The sequence below is a fragment of the Ochotona princeps genome, chromosome 5 (assembly GCF_030435755.1).
Source record: "Ochotona princeps isolate mOchPri1 chromosome 5, mOchPri1.hap1, whole genome shotgun sequence".
Lineage (NCBI taxonomy): Eukaryota > Metazoa > Chordata > Mammalia > Lagomorpha > Ochotonidae > Ochotona > Ochotona princeps.
Window position 1 is genome coordinate 12,751,088 of NC_080836.1, and position 19,673 is coordinate 12,770,760.

The 19,673-nt window shown below is 49.9% G+C and overlaps 1 protein-coding gene across 1 annotated transcript in view; it reads right to left on the bottom strand.

Annotated features, from left to right (window-relative positions):
• Positions 1 to 427: 427 nt before the first annotated feature.
• The window catches only part of MARCO (macrophage receptor with collagenous structure), a 32,773-nt gene continuing 13,527 nt past the window's right edge, over positions 428 to 19,673 (bottom strand). The window contains exons 5-17 of the mRNA XM_058664402.1: positions 17,713 to 17,802; positions 17,586 to 17,630; positions 15,210 to 15,254; positions 14,834 to 14,941; positions 10,833 to 10,931; positions 10,702 to 10,737; positions 10,350 to 10,448; positions 10,211 to 10,264; positions 4,716 to 4,760; positions 3,405 to 3,503; positions 2,891 to 2,932; positions 2,132 to 2,308; positions 428 to 699 (exon numbers count right to left, since the gene is read on the bottom strand). Of these exons, the coding sequence (XP_058520385.1) occupies positions 569 to 699; positions 2,132 to 2,308; positions 2,891 to 2,932; positions 3,405 to 3,503; positions 4,716 to 4,760; positions 10,211 to 10,264; positions 10,350 to 10,448; positions 10,702 to 10,737; positions 10,833 to 10,931; positions 14,834 to 14,941; positions 15,210 to 15,254; positions 17,586 to 17,630; positions 17,713 to 17,802 (1,070 nt within the window). The 3' untranslated portion in view covers positions 428 to 568. The remainder of the gene's footprint in view (positions 700 to 2,131; positions 2,309 to 2,890; positions 2,933 to 3,404; positions 3,504 to 4,715; positions 4,761 to 10,210; positions 10,265 to 10,349; positions 10,449 to 10,701; positions 10,738 to 10,832; positions 10,932 to 14,833; positions 14,942 to 15,209; positions 15,255 to 17,585; positions 17,631 to 17,712; positions 17,803 to 19,673) is intronic.

Sequence of the window (19,673 nt, forward strand, 5' to 3'; positions counted from 1 at the left end):
CTGCTTGGTTTAATACTTTCATTCACGTGATTAAGATTCGCTGGGGCCCTTCCAGGGATCCCCAAAGCATGGGGGTGTTCCTGCATCTCTGGAGCTCATGTTCTCACAGGAAGTCAACGTCAGCAGTGTTCACATTCATCACGCAACGTGGAGCCCCTGCCAGCTGCCTCTTCATTGGCCTTCCAGCCAGAGAGGCAAGGAGCAGCCCCTCCCCATCCCTGTGGGGATGCAGGTCTGAGTGATTGAAGGCATGGTCAATGCTAATTCTGAGTATGGCCACCTTTGCCTTCTGCATGTCATTCTTCTTCTGGCTGCTGGCTGAGGCTCTCGTGAGTGTTTGTGTGTTTGTGTGTGTGTGTGTGTGTGTGTGTACACTGTTTGCACTAGCAGCACGGGGAGGAGCGGAGGGGTGGGAATGGGGGACTAAGCCAATGCTGCCCAGCCACAGCCCACAACCTTGGCAGGTAATGCTTTGAGCTTTATTACTCCTCTTTTTTTCTCAGCAGCCACATGTCCACGAGCACGTGTGTGTGTGAGCCCAAGTACATCCTGGAAGCTGAACAGCCGGTCAACTGCAGCTCACACCGGCGTCCTCGCTGTGATTGCAGTTGTGGGAGCCCCATTCCCTTATCATACAGTTTACCAGGCTCCTCTCTGTCCCTCTGCATGAAAGGTCATCCAGCCAGATGGGCCCAGTGCCTGCACAGAGATAGCAGGGTGGGAGGAAGTGGAGTTAGAGAGGAAGCAAAGCGGTAACATGGTCCCTGGGAGCTCCCAGCAGGCTGGCAGGTTCATTTCTTCCCCAGTCCTCTGGCCTCAATGTGTTACTAGTTCTGTGTTTTGTGACAACTTTGATTCCCTTCAATTCCCTACTTTAGATAAAAGCCTCATTGATATATTCAGTCCTTAATTTACATGCTGTTTGAAACATCTTCTCAGCCTTCTATCTTCTTTTCAAATGCCACTTTTTAAAGAAAAGATTTATTCATTTGGAAAGCAGAGCAATTTTCTATCTACTAGTCTATTTCCCAAATGTCCACAATAGTCTAGGTTGGGCCACGGATGCCAGAGCTCCATCCTGGTAGCGCATATGCATGTCAGGAACCCCAGTACTTGTGTCATCCTCTGCTCCTTCCCCAGGCGCATTAGCAGGGAGCTGGATCAGAAGTGGAACAATTGGGACTTGCACTGGCACCTATATGTGATGTGGGGGTCACAGGTGGCAGCTTAACCTGCTGTACTCCAATGCCAGCCCCTCAGATGCCTTTTAACCTTGTCATTCTGCTTCTTCAAGGCATTCACACTTCTCTCAAACAGCCACAGAGGCAGGAGTCTGGTGAACCAGTCAAAATTCAGCCTGAAACACCTTGTCCCACAATAGAATGTCTGATTTGTCGTCTTTCTCTTCTGCTTCCTGCTACACAGCCTGGGAGGCAGCAGGTGCTGGCTCAGGCATTGGGGTTCCTGCCACTCATGTGAAAAACAAAGCAAAATAAAACTGGATTGAGTTCTGGGTTCCTGATTTCAATCTGGTCCAACACCAGTACTTGTGGATATTTGAGGAGAGGGGCCCAGCAGATGGAAGGTTCTCTCTCCTCCTGCCCCATCCTCAAATAAACAGAAAACGCATGGACACCTTTTCCAAAGCTTATCATAGCTGAATCTGCTCTAATCTGCTTTCTCTTTCATTCCTACCTGTTCTTCTAAGAACTGAGGCTGCTGCAGGATTCAGGCTTCTGGTTTCCAGCCTGGCTGTCCACACCTGCCTTTATCTCTCCTACCTCCATCCAGTCTGGTACCCGAGCTGTCCCTTGAAAGACTATTCTTACTTCCAGCAAACAACCTTGTACACATGGCATTTGAACTCCAGGACTAGACAGGCCATGTCCCCCACCACGTCAGTCAGAGTTCTAGTCCAGACAAGCAGTTACTGATGAGGAAAACAGGATGTCTCTTTTGAGGTGGCCAGACTGAAGGCAGAGATGCTCAGAGCCCCGAGTGGCAGAAAATTTCAGCTGCTTGGATCTCCTGCTTTAGTTTTCTTAGAAGAAACCACACTGAGTGCCTTTCAACCCAAGGGCACATCAGGCCTGCTAGGTCTCTGAGAGGCCCTGGCTGGTGCATCACTTACCTCCTCCGTAACTGGAAATGGCCCTTCCAGAAGAGAAACCCAGCATGCGGCAGAACACAGTGGCATCAGCATCTTCCCAGCCATCATCACAAATGGTCCCCCATTGTTGGTTATAGTAAATTTCAGCCCGGCCTCGAGTTCTGCTGCCAACAATTCTGACCAATACGGAGTTTGCACCTGGAGGCGGGGGTGGGGGATATGCCCATGGGGGTGATGAAGAAAGCACCTTGGGAAATGTGTGAATCCAGCCTTTTCCTTCTCATTTTCAGAGCCTACAGTTAGGGAGAAGAACCCCTCTCTCCTCCCCACTGCCCCGTGCCTGCTCCTTGCTTAGCATCACTTGATCCTGCAAGAATCCCACTCCTGACACCAAAGTAGGCCGGAACGCAGCCTCTGTGTTCATGGGTTCCCAAGCAAGCGGATAAAGGTGCCCCCTGTAGCTAGGCTTGTCACTTCTCTGGACAGGAGAAGGGGAAGGGTGAGGAAAGGAGGAGCAGATGCAAAGGAGAAGAGAAGAAGGGAGGGAGGAAAGGTGGGAAGGAGGAAGACAACGGAGAGAGTGAGGGAAGGCTGTCACTCTGTCTTCAGTCCATATCCAAGTTTATTCAAAACAGAACTCCAAGAGCTTTTCCAAAACCAATGAAAACTTTCTTTGATAACCAAGTTATCTGTCCCCAACACACACACACACACACACACACACACACACACACACACACTGACTATAACAAATCAAAGGGAATGGAAAATGGCAATTACCTTGTCCTTTCTCTCCCTTTTCTCCTTGCAGCCCAGTAGATCCTGCAAAAAACCCACACAAAGTTAAAGCTCAGCAAGGGCGCTCTTCTCCACCCTCTACTAGCAGTGACTGGTCTGTCTGTCCATTCCAGCTTCGCCTGTGACCAGTGTAGGGATAATTAAGCAAGAGGACATGGACATGGGTTCTAATGGGAAGGGTATTAGTTAGACTATGGAGGGAAGCTGAGCCCACCAGAGACACGGGGTGGGACAGGAGCATCTCCTTCATGCCAAGATCTGATTGGTTGTGGAAACTGGGGTGGCCATGGGCACAGGTGGGCATGGCAGGGGTGGGAACCTGCCGAGACTACACTTTATTCACTGCTGTGTGCTCTGAGCCCAGGAAAGTTCCCAACATGAAGTGCCCGCTGAATGAACACATCTCTGCCTGCTGAGGTTCTGAAAACCCCCAGGCTCCCAAGAAATGGGGGGAGGTTCTTGCCTCAGGACCCACTAGTCAGAAGCAGAGCCTTACCTTTCTGTCCCGGCTCTCCTTTCTGGCCAACAGGTCCAATGTCTCCTTGGCGGCCTGCCAGTCCGGGGCTCCCCCTTTCTCCCTTCAAACCTGCAGGCCCTGGGGAAAAGCAAGCCACTTCCATCAGATGTCCTGACATCAAAGATTTGTCCCGAACGTGTCCCTGCAAATAGGTAGTTGGAGCCTTTCTATGTATCTTTGATTTGGGGCATAGAAAGGCTGTCTGAAGCATATGAGTGGAAACAGCTGGCAGAATCCCAGCAGTGGTTAGTCCTCAGCCAGTTACACTCCTTGCGCCCAAGTTGTTGTAGCCATCCTGGGAGAATATGCTAGAATGTTTCTAGGCCTCCACACAACCTTTAGTCAATTAAGGTCTTCATAGAATATATAGTTAGTAAAGGAGAAACATGTCAATGGAGGAGCTGGTCTTGGTGCAATGGTTCAGGGCTCGATATCAGAATTCCTGGCTCACGCTGCCGCTCTGCTCCTAGTTCTGCATTCCTGCTAACGTGCACCCTGAGAACAAGCAGGATTGGTCACAGTTGGCTGGATACCTGCAGGGAACTTCTGCCTTTTGACTTTCACCTGGCCTAGTTCTAGCTGTTTTTGGTGATGGGATTTCTCCCTTCCCCCCCCTTCTCTCTCTTTCTCTCTCATCTCCATTTCTATCATCTCCATATCATCTCTATGTCTCTATCTCTGTATCGTCTCTGTCTCTTGCTCTCTGCCTTTTGAAATAACCAAAGAACTTATTTAAAAAAAAAATTAGCGGTGAAATGTGTCTGCAACATTTTGCTTCAGTGGTCATTCAAGCCTGGCTGTTGGGCAGGCCACACACTCTGCTGCGAGGTCCCAGGTCCATCAACAACTCAGAGCAAGGGCTGGGGAGGTGGGGATGATGGTGAGGATGATAATGATGATTTGATGAGAAGCAGCAACAGGAGGAGGTGAGGGGCTGGAGGGGTCCAGAAGTGGTAGGAAACGGTCGGACCAGAGTTCAGGACAGGAGGGAGGTGAACTCACTTCACAGTGGATACACAGCCTGAAGCTGCCCCTTGTACCTGACAAGTGTGACCCTTTGCCATCCCCTATCTCTGCCCCCACAGACTACATGACTCAGGATGCCTGATACCCTCTGGGTTGTCCAGGGAAGGGATTCAGGCTGGGGAAGAGCAAGACCGAGTGCTGGAATCTCAGCCCAATTTGATGGGGAAGGTCACAGTGGTTACTGAGTAGGCAGGGCCCACCTGGCCAGCACGCAACCCGCTCCCGTCATTAGCCCGAGAAATTAAACTGAAGCCACCTCTGTACCTGGGACTCCTGATTCTCCTTTTGTTCCTTTCTGTCCTTGAAGTCCTAAGATCAAAACAAAGAAAAGGAAGGGGGGAGAAGATAATAAAACTTAGATATTAGACACTTTTAATCTTACAGAACCTCTACTTCTTGTCTGATTAATGCAGACGGAAAGATACATCGGTTCGCTTCAATTGCTGAAAACCTCTTTCACGGAGCATAAAGGAGACAGTGTGCCATGCAGATGAATGGGGCTGGGGGTTTCGGGGTGATGCAGCAACATGCTAGATAAAGCTGCTGATCTGGACACATCGCATTTTGCCCACCTGGCTCTGGGGTTTGAATCCCACCCTGTTACTTTGCTATTACTTTTTATTGGAAGTGGCTGGGGAGATATTTTGAACGGGAAGTGGCCTTCTTTTCTAAAACACCATCGAAGGGTCTCAGAGGCCCACAGGAGTTCACCTGTAGCAGGTGGTCGGTGTATTTTGTTGTGGGCCCCATGTGTGGTTAACGATTCTTATTGGCTAAGGGGTCTCATGCCCTTTAATGTTCCTCTTCACAGTTCACATACCCCTTCCTCCCGCCCCTCTCTCCTCCCTTCCTTTCCCCCATTCCTTTATTGAGAGTGGGCTTTGATGGAAGGCCTACTGTCCCCAGAGCCCTGCTGGGGTGCATTTTATGCGCCAATATTGATTTGCTTGCAGAACCATGGGACTCCCCAAGAGAGTTGCCCAAACTTGAGTCAGTGCAAGCCCAGGATTATGAAACAACAGTTTGCAGAGGGGGACTAGAGGAATGTACCACAGCTGGAGCTGAGCCCTTAACCCTGTTCTCTCTTGACACAGCCCAACATTGGCTGAGATTCACCCTCCCATGTTCACTAGAGCCAGCTCCCTTTGCTCCATGACGCTGGCCTGGACACAGTCCTTCTTGAGCTGTGCCCTCCATCTTCTCCTTGATCATCTTAAAACCCCTCCCATGGGCCCGTTAGTGTGGTCTAGCGGCTGAAGTCCTCGCCTTGAACGCCCTGGGATCCCATATGGGTGCCGGTTCTAATCCCGGCAGCTCCACTTCCCATCCAGCTCCCTGCTTGTGACCTGGGAAAGCAGTTGAGGATGGCCCAAAGCTTTGGGATCCTGCACCCATGTGGGAGACCTGGAGGAAATTCCTGGCTCCTGGCTCCGGATTGTCACAACACCGGCCATTGCGCTCACTTAGGGAGTGAATCATCGGATGGAAGATCTTCCTCTCTATCTCTTCTCTCTGTATAAATGACTTTGTAATAATAAATAAATAAATCTTAAAAAGAAACCCTCCTGGGTGCTGGTCAACAGAGGGCAAAGCAAAGGGCCTGGAGGACTCTTCTTGGAATAAGAGCAAGAGATGTTTTGACTGATGTCCGCATCTGCAATGGGTGCTGCTGGGTGAGGTGGAGGGAGGGGGGATGGTCAGAGAGCCAAGAGGAGCAGGAGGCGCTGGAAATCCTGACACTGCAGCCCTCTGGTTTGAGGAATTGGGTCAGAAGAGAGGCTGGGCTGGGTTCTCCTGAGTGCTGCAGGTGCCTCCAAGGTCAGACTGGCCCCGGCTCCCCTCTGCCATTTGCACATGCTCTGCTCCCCATTATTCAGTACATCTTTCTCTAGTCTACCCGCAGTACTGTGGTTTGGTCTGTAAGTCCTGCAGAGAAGTCATATGGAACCTGGAGAAGACTTCCCATGAATGACACACTGTTTCCCAGGGCAGGAAAGAAAAAGTGGTCAGGGCATCAAACGGCTTGAACTTGAGTCCAGCTCAGCCTTGCACTGGCTTTGTGAGCTTGAGCCTCAGATCCCTCCAGGCTCTGCCCTCTGACTCTAGCTTCCTGCTAATGTGTATCCTGGAAGGCAACAGGCAATGGCTCGAAATGTTGGGTAAGTCCAGATTGAATTCCTGGATCCCAGTTTTGTCCAGCCCCTAGCCATGTCAGACATCTGGGGAGTGAATCAGCAGACTGGAGCAGACGCACTGTTCTGTTTCATCCTTCAGCTACTCTGTTTGGGTGTATCGGCTTCCTGCCTTGTGGAGGAGGAAGTTGGCACTCAGTGATGGATGGTGATGTAGCCAAGATCACACTGGCAGGGATGGTGATTCAGGCTGTACCTCAGGCTCAGCCTCCAGCTCTGCCATGCAGCTCACTCCTCCCTGCACCTCCACTCCTGTTGTTTCCTCCATTCTCTCTTGGCTGATCAATTGTCTCCCCTACAAGGGGAGTAATTGATTCAGAGTGTGCATCGTCATCATGAGCCTGGGAGGGCATTTGGCACAGCAGTGAAGATATGCCCGAGAGACCTGCCTCCTACATCAGAACGCCTGGGTTCAAGTACAAGCTCTACTTCTCATACCAGCTTTCTGTTCAGGCATTCCCTGGGAGGCAGCAGGGGATGGCTCAGTTGAGTTCCTACCAACTGTGTGAGAGACCTGGCTTGAGTTTTGAGTTCCTGGCTTCTGCCTGATCAAGTCCTAACTGTTGTGACCATTTCAGCAGCAAATCAGTGGACTCAAAATGTGTGTATCTGTGCACACGTGCATGTCTTTCTAAATCTCTACCTTCCAGCTAGAATGAATTCAATGCACAAAAAACCATCACTTGGATGGAACCTGTTAAAGAAAAACAACTTGTGAGGCTTCCACCCAGAGCTGATGCCTTGGCCATGACTAGGGAGCTCATCTGCATTGCAAATAAGTCCCCAGGAGAAGTTGACAACCGGTCCAGTGCTCATGCTTTGAGTGGCACTGGCCTGAACGAATCTCATTCCTGCTCTAGGGGCCACTCACACCTCACCTCCTCTAAACAGCCCTCAGTTCTCTGCAGGAGCGCATGCCTCCTGCCAAATCTGAGTTCTCCCAGAACCTGGTTCCCAGAGTGGAGAGGCCTCCTGATCCGTGTTTTCTGGGTGTCAGTGTTGTCTTCAGAACTTCTGACTGCAGGAGGAGCAAGCAAGAAGTTTAGTTTTATTTGATTTTCTTCCAAGACCCACTGGACTCTTGAGAAGTCTTTGGCTGAGTGGCTGTGTATTAACTAATTGATCTAGGGACTTGTCATTACTTTGCTGTAAATCAAGGATCAGCTCCTGCACATTAGAGGAAATTAGCTCAAAGCCAGGGCCAAGAAGGCATATTCTGAAATGACACTGGAGAAAGATTGGTCAGGTTAAGCTGTCGTTTGGAGCCCTGGTTCAAATTCTGGGTTTACCCAACATTTTGAGTTGAGTCTATTAAATTAAAAAGTAAACTTTCCTCTTGCTTAGGGCTTAGCTGATGGTCTAGCTAAACTTTAGATTGTTCCAAGTTGAAGGGGAAATGATCTATTTTAAACCCACGATGCTGCTGGGCTCACTGGAGGCTGGTCATTCTTTAGTGGGACTCACATACCAAAGGAGAAGGAACTGAGGCCCTTATAGGTCAAGTCCTTGCCCCTCCATGGTCATCCAGCCAGTCAGTGGCAGGTCTGGGTGGAGGCTCAGGTGTCACGATACGGAGTTACATGTAGATGTCTCTAGAATGTTGATAGCCTCTGAGGTAGGTGTAGTCTGGACATTCAGGATTAATCTTATTAACTGAGTAATTGAGCTGACGGATAAGAACAAGATTGATGGCTAAACCACCCCAAATCAGGAAGTGTGGAGACCTCAGCAGGTACCTTTAAGAAACTAAAAGTGAGGAAGGAAAAGTGACAACTTTGTAATCTGATTCCGTAGCATTTAATGATTTCTTGAATCACCTCTGTACTTAGATATGGAAAATGGAATTAGTTGAGAAATCGTATCCATGATACGGGGCTTAACTTCTCTGTGGATTATCTTTGCTGTTTATCTTTAAAAAGTAAAACATATTAAAATCCAGATGAGAAAATGGATTATCAAGTTATTCTCACCTTGGTTTTGACTACAGGGGGAGGGGGACAGCTTAGAACACCCAGATAGTTATAATTTAAAGACTAGAGAACAACTTTTTGGTTAGAGTGGTGGTTTGCAGCATAAACGTTCTGATTGCTTCCAACATCTGTGATGGAAATGGTAAATCTTGGAGTCCTTGCTTCATTTCCAACTCTACGTTTCAAAGTCACTGAGGGCTGGGATTTGGTTATTCTTGTGCAGTTGTCTCACAGAGAAAAGGAAGAAAGAAAGCTAAATTGGGAGGGGGGAGTTGGAATGAAGCCCGACATTGTCACAGGCTGAAGTTGAGAATGTTTTTGCTGAGTGTCTGTCCTGCTGAATAGGTGTGATACTTATCTTTCTATTTTCTTCCATCTGAGAGGGGTCTTGCCCCGCAAAAGGGACTAACCAGGCTAGCCAGTCCACTTAAGAGAGTCAGGAGACATATTGGTGACTGTTGCTAATGGTAGGAAGCTTTAGGGACTGAACCATGAGTTATTGCTACTGTAAGGGTGGGACTGTATGTGGTCCCGGCGGCTCTAGGGTGATCTTGGATGTTATTTGATACAACACAATGGAATCATTGCTTGTGATTCTCTAGAACAACCTCTGGCTAAGCACAGCTTTGAAATTAGACTTTGAGATCCATTCCTGGATCAACTCCGGACCCTGAGGAGCACAGGGTCTGCCCTTTCTGAGCCTCTATGTCAACATTTGGCAGTTGTGGGTAAGGAAGTGTGAAATTAGCTTGTGGGCGAATAAAGTCCCCAGCCTAGAGCCTGTCCTAGAGGCGCTGCTGGTAATACAGGCACCTCTCCTTTTCACAAGTCATCAATACAAGAGGATGAAATCCAGTTGTCACTCTGGTCAAGCCAGGGGGACTCTCCATCACCATCTAAAGTGGTTAGATAACTCTCTAGAGAGATTAATGATTCTGTTTACCAATTGGGAAACACATCCACTTGAAAACCTAGCTTGTTGTATATCCAAACAAGATAATCACCATGGCAGCTTCAGGTCAGGGGAATACCAAGACCCTGATACTGCTGAGTGTGTGTGATTGATTTCCATGATGGGAAGACCCAACTACTGCCTGCCACCTCCCTCTTTATCCCACTAAAAAAAGTTCCAATCTAATCTCTCCAGGGGTTCATTATCCCATAACTGCAGGACAGTATCCAGACCTGGCTAAGAAAGACCAGGCCCATTATGGCACCATGGGCAGTCTCCTCTGAGATGGTCATGTAGACTGCCAGCAAGATTTTGAACTTGGGTGAGAAACCTGTGCCATCATATATGAGTGGCAATTATCAAATGCTCCCAATCAACAGTGTAGTTCATCATGCTTGCTTGGGCTGCTAGAATTTGCAAGTCACCCCTAAGGCCTAGCCAGGACACTCAAGGCTTCCCAGGAACCCTGATAGCCCCAGGGCCTTGGGCTCAAGGGGTCCTGGCAGAGAAAAGTGCCCAGCTTAACTAGGGAGCCCCACAGGCCTCTGTAGGCTTCAGGAAGGCCTGCCCTCATCCATTTTGGCACCCACAAATACCTTCCCTAAACACACACACATGCACTCACATGCGACCACACTCTGTTACCTGTGTCCCCTTTGCTTCCTTTTGGTCCTGCAGCTCCCGGAGTACCTGGGCTTCCTGGGTCAACACAGAGGGCATAAGAGCCAGGCCAAGTGCCTTTCTCTCTCTCACTCTGTGACCCAATCAGGACCCAGAACCTCACCTGGTAGCCCCTTGGAGCCAGTGATACCGGGCTCACCCTTGGGACCTGAGGGCCCTGCAATGCCAGGGATACCTGGCGCTCCAGGTGCTCCAGAGTGTCCTGAAAGGAAAGGGCAAGGTTGGGGGCTGTTAGCACAGGCACTGCTGTCTGACTTCCCCACTCCAATCCCCCGCAACCCAGCTGACTGAGAAATGTCACATCAGCCTCCAGGGCCTCCCAACAAGGGCCAGGGCTTTCACATACCCCAGATATTATAAGATTAAAACAATAGCAAAATGCAAGGTGATGGATTTAGGTTCTGGACTTGGCTCCACTCTAGGTAGTGGTAGCTGGATTGGCCCATAGTATTTACCCTGATCTCCTTTGGCTCCAGGCATTCCAGCCAAACCTGTAATGAAGAAGAAAGTTCAGGAATTTCTGCCCAGCATTTGGCTTGGCTTGCCAGAGAAATAAGGCAACACTTGCACGCGAAGGGTCTCTTACCTGGTGGTCCTGGCTTCCCAGAGTCACCTTTAGCTCCTGGGGCTCCAGGGGGGCCCATGGCTCCTGGGTCTCCTTTCATGCCTGTTGTCCCTTTGCTTCCTGAAAAAGCAGGGAGTCATTGTCAGGCCTAGGAGGTGTTTCACCTGTATTCCAAGTTCAGAACTCTTCAAACTCCTGCTTCCCTGGTCCCAGGAAATGAAAGGGCAGGCTTGCTTTGCCTCAGAGAAAAGACACAAACTGGCGAGAAACTGGTGGTGAAGCTGGGGAACTGGGCACAGCTGATGGGTCAACAGGAAGGCCACACAGTTGGATTCTCAGGCCATAGCTGAGTCATCTAGCACTGTCCATCTAATGTATTGTACTTCATTTTGTTTTATAAATTTGTGCATTTATTTGATGAGAGAGAGAGAGAGATCTTCTACCTGTTGCTTCACTTTCCAGATGCCTGTAACAGTGAGGGCTGCACCAGGCTGAAGCCAGGAGCTAGGAATTCCATCCAGCTCTCCCATGTGGGTGGCAGGGACTTACGTGCTTGAACCATCATCTGCTGCATCACAGATACATTAACAGGAAACTGGATCAGAAGTGGAGCAGCTGAGACTTGAAGTGGCACTCCCGACATAGGAAGATCAGCATCCCAAACAGAAATTTAACCCACTATACTATGGCGACATGCCCCACACTCTCCCTAGACACTTAGCTCATTCTAGGGGAAGACTTTAAATTGAACTCTGAACATTCTAGAAAGCTGATCCCCGTGCCTAGACTTAGCAGCTCTGAGGCACAGATGGAGAGAAAGCATCGTATCATCTCCTTACTCCTGCCAGCCTGCCCAGTCCCAGGCTTTCCTTGTGCCTAAGATTTCAAATTTTCCACTTGTTATCAGCATGCAAGGCTCATCCAGCCCGTCCTCTCCTGAGTCCTCCCTGGCTCCCTCCTTCTCTCCTATGTGTCTGGTGCATATCAATCAGTGGAGGCTCCTGTTTCACAAACTCTAAGTTGAGTTAGAGAAGGGGCTGTACTGCCCTTGGCAGTCCCACCATAGGAGCTGTCTCTACACAGCAAACAAGCTTGCTGGCATTCAGGAAGTTGTTGATGCCTAAATCCACACCCCTGGGACTCCCTGAGCTGGGTGAGGCACTAAGGAGAAACGGCTTCCCCCTCAGACAGCCTCCCTGGCCTCCAAGGGATGGAATGGTGTTTGAAACAATGACTGCTCCATGCTGCCTTGGGGTAAGACTGGAGCTGGAGAGGGCTCAGCCTTCCCCACAGTGACTTGGAGAAGGGCATTGCTGAATGTGAACTCTGGGTGAATTTGGATACAAGGCTTGGGAATTAGGCTCTCCAGGATGGTTGGATCTTGGAGGATGGAGAGTCCCTTGTTGGAAGCCAGAGTAATCACAAAGACCTCTGTTCCAGCTAAGGTCTCTTAAAAGAGCCCACGGTGCACCTGATGGAAGGGACAGGGAATGTCACGCCTGGAAGAACTGCTCGGTGCCTTTTGCTCCAGGCCACAGAGTGGGTGGTACAGCAGAATGAGATTTTGCAGAGTGGTCTAGCTTGCATTGGTTCTGCTGGAACTCCCAGATCCCCAGTGAGAGGAATAGTTTTGGGGAAAGCAAGGTAAAGTCATAGCAGTGAGAGAACCTGGCTCAGGCCCCAATTCATAGAAGTACAGCTCCTTCTGACCTCAGCACTTTTACAATCACAACCAAGAGATGGAGAGAGGAAGACAGACTTTCCCCAGGAGGTATCCCCATGCTCTGTTCTGGTGACATGGCTGAGTTCCTGGGGCCAAGGGTACGGGGCAAAACAGCTCCCTGGGGTGAGGTCTCTCTTGGCTGTAGTGGCCCCACACACTGGCAATGGATGGGGCAAGCTTCAGGAAGCAGCAATCTCATGGTCTTGAGAGAGGAAATTGGGGAGCAGAAGGGGTTGGCTGGGCCTCTGCTTTCTGAAGAACTGAAACCAGTGTCTTTCCCCTCACCACCACAGGGCCCCCAGGCCTGTGGCTGAGTGTGGATTCCATGTCTTCCTTTAGCTCCAGCGTCAGGAGTGGAAATGGCATGGTGGCATGGACTGTACCAGCTACAGGCTCCAGAGCAAAGGCCCGGCCCTTGGCCCTTCTCTGGGGCTGCTGACACGCCATTGGGGATGTGAAACCTTGCATCCCCATCCACAGACTCGTAGGAGGCTGACTCTGGGACAAGTCTCAGACTCTGGGGAGGTGACATGTGCCTTGAAAACAAGCATTTTCAGTCTCTTATGCTGCACATAATTTCTAAGTGATGTTGCACATCTTATACTCCTGCTAGTGGTATCCCTTATTTCGGCTGGCATTGAGGTGAAGTAGGTTAAACCACACCTGCATCCAGTAAGGATGCTGGTTTGAGTTCTGGCTACTCCACTTGCCATCCATCCAGCTCCTTATTAGGGCTTGGGAAAGCAGCAGAGGATGGTCCAAGCACTGGGGCCCCTGCACCTACATGGAAGATCCAGATAAAGCTCATGGGTCCTGGTGTTGGCCTAGCCCATGCCAGCCCATCTCAGCCAATGGAAAATGAAAGAGCAAGTGGAAGATCCTCTCTCTCTCTCTCTCTCTCTCTCTCTCTGTGTGTGTGTGTAACTCTACCATTTATATAAATAAACCTTAAAGAAAAACACATTTATTGCTCATCAAGGAGCATTGTCTTAAAAGTGACTAAGCTGAAGCTCAGGGAGCTGAAGTCATTGGCTAAAATCTAGAAAACATAGCCTTTCCTAAATACTAAAATGAGATAGACACGAGACAGCTGAATGGTACCTTATAGCCATTTTAAGGTATATAGCAGCCGGTGCTGTATATAAACTAAAATCGAAATGTCAATGAGCTAATCATAGGTTGTGGTTAGGACTTGCTTTTTTTTTTTTTTTAACATACTGGTTACTCAAAACCATGTCAATTCCATAATATTGCAAACTGCTGTTGATGTTATATTGGGACTCTTAATTGACTATGATGATGTTCTACCAGCTCTAACTTCAGACCAGAAATGGTCTCCCCAAGAAACTGTTCAACCCATCTGGACAATAAGTAGCTGGACTCTATGCTTGGTATATGTTTGCAAGGAAAGAATCTTGATTGAATTTGAACTGTAATACTGCATCAAGGTGGAGGAATCCACCAGGGGGGAGGAGAGGGGGAGGGGTGGGGGAATTCCCAGAGCCTATGAAACTGTCACATAATGCAAAATAATTAATAAAAAAAAAAAGAAAACATAACCTTTCTTTTCTACCTCACAGGAAAGCTACCACCACTACTATTACTATCACTGATAACAACTCATATTTATTTGGTATCTGCCATAGGACAGACAGTTTGAAAACAGCCTCCAAACCCAGCAAAATACGTGTGATTTAATTACCATCATGTTAGTTGAGAGACCGTCACCCTTGCACCTGCTCACACAGGTGAACAAGATGTGGAACTGGGATGGAAGCTGAGCCATCCACACATGGTTCCCAACCACTGTACAGGGCAGCTATCATGGCTGGATATCCAGAGGCCAGGATATGAGGGACAGGAGGGAGCTGGGTCAAATCCACAGCCATTGGGGTGGCATTTCTGAGTGGGAGGCCTTAGCTTGGTCAGAGTCCTTTAGGGCATTTAAAACAGATTCTTGGACCCAGTCCCCGCTGGTCCTCACCCATGGCCACATAGTTTAGATCACCAGCTGTCAGTAGGGGATTCAAGCGCTTGAGGTCCCCCTTCTGGTATCAGCCTTCTTACCTTCCTCCTACAGGCATATTCCCAGTCTCTGGTCCTACCTAAGCTCCTCCACCCCCAGTTCACCACGGCAAGGAATAAGTTATGCCAGAAATGGCAGTGTCCTCTTTGGTACAGTGCGTTCTGCCCTCTGCTCACCTGGAGATCACACTTGGTGCCTGGTGCAGGCTGTGCATGGCCCTGCCTTGAATGGGCACTGAGCAGGCCTGGCTGGCACCCCCGATGCAGCCCTTACCTGGGAGGCCGGTGTCTCCTTTGTCACCCTTTGCTCCCGGTTCCCCTTTAGGGCCTATGAGGCCCCCACTGCCCTGGCTGCCTTTCTCCCCCTTTTGTCCTGGGGAACCTGCAAAGAAAGAGGAAGTGAGGAGTGTGTCTCCATGCTCCAGGGAGACAGAAAATGTTATGCAGAGACGGGAAATGGCATCTTTATGGGGGAGTTTGGGGCTCCTATTAGCTCATCTTTTGGGTGGTCATGATGAGGGAGAAGGTTCCAGAGAAGATAACTGGCAAGGGCATGACCCAGTGGGACTGGGGAAGGGCTGTGGAGAGGGAACACGGAAGGGCAGTTGCCGCAGGGATCACTGACTCCAGACAAGGGAAGCTCCCATTACCAGTGGCTCCTGACATCCCTGGTGGACCTTGGGGTCCTTGGAATCCTGTAAAGGAGAAAGAATGGCTCAGTCACTGTGACTTGGACTCAAGCAGCCCATATTCCAGAGCCCCTGAGGTGGTCAAAGCACCCAGCAAGAGAGCTCTCACTCTTTGTCTCCATCTCTCTTTCATAGATATGTGCTACATGTATATGCACACTCACATGCACATACACACCTTATATGCACACACATACATGCATACACGTGTGCCCATGCACACACACACACACACACACACACACACAAGCATGACAGTCTTCAATAGGTCCATGCAGTGTTCACTTTCTTCCTATAACTGAAACAGCCTGGGAATGTGTCCTATGTGGCAAATGCAAGAAGACTTCAGACAAGGCATATCAGTGTGAGTTGCAGCTCTGCATGCCATGGGCTGGACAACTGTGAAAAGCCACCAGAGGAGTACACACACAGATTTCCTCATCTATAAAGTGGACCTGGTAGTGACCACCTAGTCCTGGGCAGGTACCTCATTCATGATCCAGGACAAAAGAGAATTTGAGAGATGATGTGTCCCTCCACTTGGCTCAGACTTCCTAGGCCAGCCTGTGGAGCTCAGACTGGAGATGCTGGGTGTCCTGGAGGATGGGGTGGTGAAAGGCTGGGGTCCCATGGAGGGGAGAGACAGGAGCAGCTCAGGGCTGCTGTGAAGGGAAATTGTGGGGTACAAGAGGGAATATGAGAAAGGAAAGAGAAAGTGAGAGCAGAAGATGAAGGGGCTGGCTTGAGAGAGGCCCAATTGCAAGTTGCTGGGTGCACAGCTTCACTGGCTGGGTGGGTTGGTGGGGTCACAGATGCTCCAGAAGGGGGTGGGAGGCACCGCTTTGCTCTGGGCACCCACATTCCCCATGCAATCCCTGCAGCCTGCATCTTGGTTCTCTGTGTTATGTGAATGATGTCCATGGAGGCCTGGGGCTAAAGGCAGGGTAACGGGTGCCAGTGAGCCTGCACAGCTGTGCTTGGAGCCCTGGGTGACAGCCTGTGCTGCATGCATGCTGGCCAGCATCCTAGAGAGGAGGGAGGCTTCAGGTTCCCTTCACTCTGGAAGGTTGTGCCTGGGCTCCTCAGCTTCCACCTCACCCTTTGGCACAGGTCCTGGCATCTCCCAAGTAGAGAGCTGTGGACCACTATCTGCCTCTCTCCCTCCTATCCCAACAACCCCTAGCCTTTGAGGGAGCCTGCCCTTCTTTGAACTCCCCCAGGCTGTGAGTGAGTTTATGCAGAATGTGTGTGTGTGTGTGTGTGTGTGTGTGTGTGTGTGTGTGTGTGTGTTGGGGTGAGCGTAAGCAAACACTTCTGTGCACACATGTGCACTGGCACATGAGGTTGAGCTTGAGCTTGAGCATGCACTGGTGCACATATGTCCCTCATTTGCTAGAAACCCCCTCCTTCTGGTATTGAACAGCCTCTGGGAAAACTCTGCTAGAGACAGACCAAGTGCTGTCAGTGGTCTATCCTACCAAATTTCTTCCCAACTCAGTTCCTCGAGGGAGATTTTCCCTCCTTGGAAGAGTCTGTTCTGTAACCTCTGCCATTTACTCTCTGCCTCAGCAGGCTGGGAGCTTAAAGGCTGCCAGTCTGTCTTCATCTCCTTCCTTGCAAATCCCTGCCTCACTCTGTCTCTGGCAAGGGTCTTACTGTCTTTGCATCTCAGCAGCCCCAACCCCTCAGGGACTGAAAACACAGGGCCCCAGTGCAGAGCAAAGTGGATTGTAACAGCTGCAGAGCTTGCTGTCCCTGGGGAAACCTGGCTCTGAGAACCTCCCCAGTCCCACCTGCACCTGACAGAGCCATGCAGGTGGTAGCTGTTTATCAAAGGATTGGGTGGGTTTAAGCCATAGCCTAAAACCACAAAAACCGATGCTTTCCCAGTAACCGTGATGGACCTTTGATCAGGATTGTCAATGCCCCAAAAATACTCTTACAGCATTTGCACCCCCTTTTATAGACAGAGAAACTGAGATTCACAAAGGTAGGGGAATGCTGTCAGGGTCCCAGAGACAAGTAGAACAACTGTACCCATCTCTGTTGGACCAAGAAGCTTGACTTCCCATGTCTCACCAGTGATGTGCACACACAGCCTTGGTACCCAGCACACAGAAGGAGACTGGAGTAGCGACTACACTCATCTCTCCCACTTGGGCAGAAGTGCCATCTCCCTTCCAACCAGCTCACAGTTGTTATCATACTGGGCTGCCTCTCCTTGGTGGTGGCATGAGGTTGGGGGATGTCTGGACCCCATTCTGGTTCCCTAGCTGTAGTCTGCTGAGAAAGCCTGCTGGGTGGATAACCCTGTGCACATACCTAGCCACTACTCACCTTTCTCTCCCTTGATGCCAGCTGGGCCATGGGGACCCGGTGGGCCTGAAAAGGAAAGGAAATTTAGAGCACAGCCTGGACATAGTGGAGACAAAGCTTTGTCAGGGGAAGGAGACAGTGGCCATACCTGTGGCTCCGTTGTCTCCAGTGGCACCCTTAACTCCTTTCTGGCCGGGAGACCCAGGTAGGCCAGGTGCACCCTGGTCCCCCTTTGGACCTGGGAGATAGAAGACAGAGGGGCAGAGACACAAGTGAGTCATCCTACAAGAGGGAGTGAAAGTTGAGATTAATCACTCCACAAACTGCAGAAGGAAGAGGATTAGACCCAGCTCCTTCCCGCTACAAGTTCATGGCCTGGAAGGCAAATAAACTTTAAAGAGAGGCTGAGACACACTGGCTGGGGTTCAAGTCTAAGCTGCATCAGTTCTCATTCTGCTGGACCCCAGCTTCCTCACCAGTGAATGAGTTCTATGTGAAAGTTATGCTGGAGAGTGCCAGGTCCTGTGGTGCGACTGAATCCTGCAAAACCACACCATGACCAAGCTGCTCTGTTCCCGACACAGGAAGGTCAATGAGGGTGGGGCTCCTTATGTCTGGATTGCCGGAGCCTACCTCAGTCTCATCCTCACATATATTTCAACACGGACTTGGGGTTGGGGGGAAGAGGAAGAAAAGATGTCTGGGGCAGGGATGGGAAAGGGGAGAGGTTGTTTCTGCCATCCTAAATATGTCCAGGAGGTTTGGCCCAGGTCAGGGAGCCACCTGTTAGCCATGGCTTCTGTCCCAAACTTGTGACACACCCAGCCCTCCACTTCTCCTCTCTTATTTGTCTCCATAGGGTTTTGCCCCAGACTTGGCTTTTGGGTAGGGCTGGGGAGTCTGACCAAGGCAGGGTGAGCTACAGGAAAGAGGAGAGGAAGATACTGGCTCCTGAGGATAAGGGCACATTTGGGTACCTGAAGAGGAGCCTGAGGCTCCTGCAGTTGTGTCTGCCCCAGATCTGGGGTGCAGGATGAGTGAGAAGAGAGACTGATGGACAGGAAGTCAGAGACCGGGAGACACAGGGAAATGGCTGGAGACAACCCATGGCTAGTCTCTGGCTTTACAACAGCTCAACATTGGACTGTTTAACCTTGCAATGTGTTTACACGGTTATGAAGTTCATTTTTGATACATGGTGGGTTGAAAACCCATCATAAATTGAGGATTGTCTGTATGAAGAGAGAAGGGAGTGGATATCAGAAGAGGGAAAATATATGGTAAATTTTTTTTTAAATTACTTGACAGAGAGCAAGCTCTCATTAATTGCTTCACTGTCCCAAGTACAGGTAATGGCTGGGTTAGAACTGGGACAAGCCAAAGCTAGGAGCTAGAAACTCTACCCAGGTCTCCTCCATAGATGTCAGGGACCCAACCACCAGAGCCTTCACTACTGCCACCCAGGGAGTACATTAGTAGGAAGCTAGACCAGAAGCAGAGTTGGAACTTGAACTAGGCACTCCAGTGTGGGATGCAGGCATCCCAACCTGTGTCTTAACTATCAGGCCAAATGTTTGTCCTGAAAGGCGCAGATGGTAAAGCTCAGACTCAGTCCACTGAGGTCAGAAGAGACCCGTGCTTGGATTCTATTGGAACAATTCCTCCAGAGGGAAAAGCCAGTATTCACTAGGGTGGGATTGCTCAAGTGTGAGCTCCTTTGATCTGTCCAACAACGTTGGCAGCAAAGCATAGCAGGAATAACATTATCAGGTATTGATTCCGTACCAAGCACTGCAGTAAGCTTTTCACATCCTCTCACCCATCCCAGAAAAGTCCTGTCGTTATCCCCATTTGAGATGGAGGACATGGAGCTCAGAAATGGGAAGCAACTTGCTCAAGCCACCCAGGCCATGGTGGACACAGCCAGCATTCATCTCAAATCATCTGAGTCCACCCACACTCCTGTCATCCAATGAGGCTACTGCAAAGCTCTCATGGCCAGTGGCATGGTCCAGGATACATTTAAATCATGGATCCAATCATTCTGTCTCAAGAATATCACACTCATATTTGTCTTCAGGGTGGAATCCCTTGCTCTGTGCTGATGGA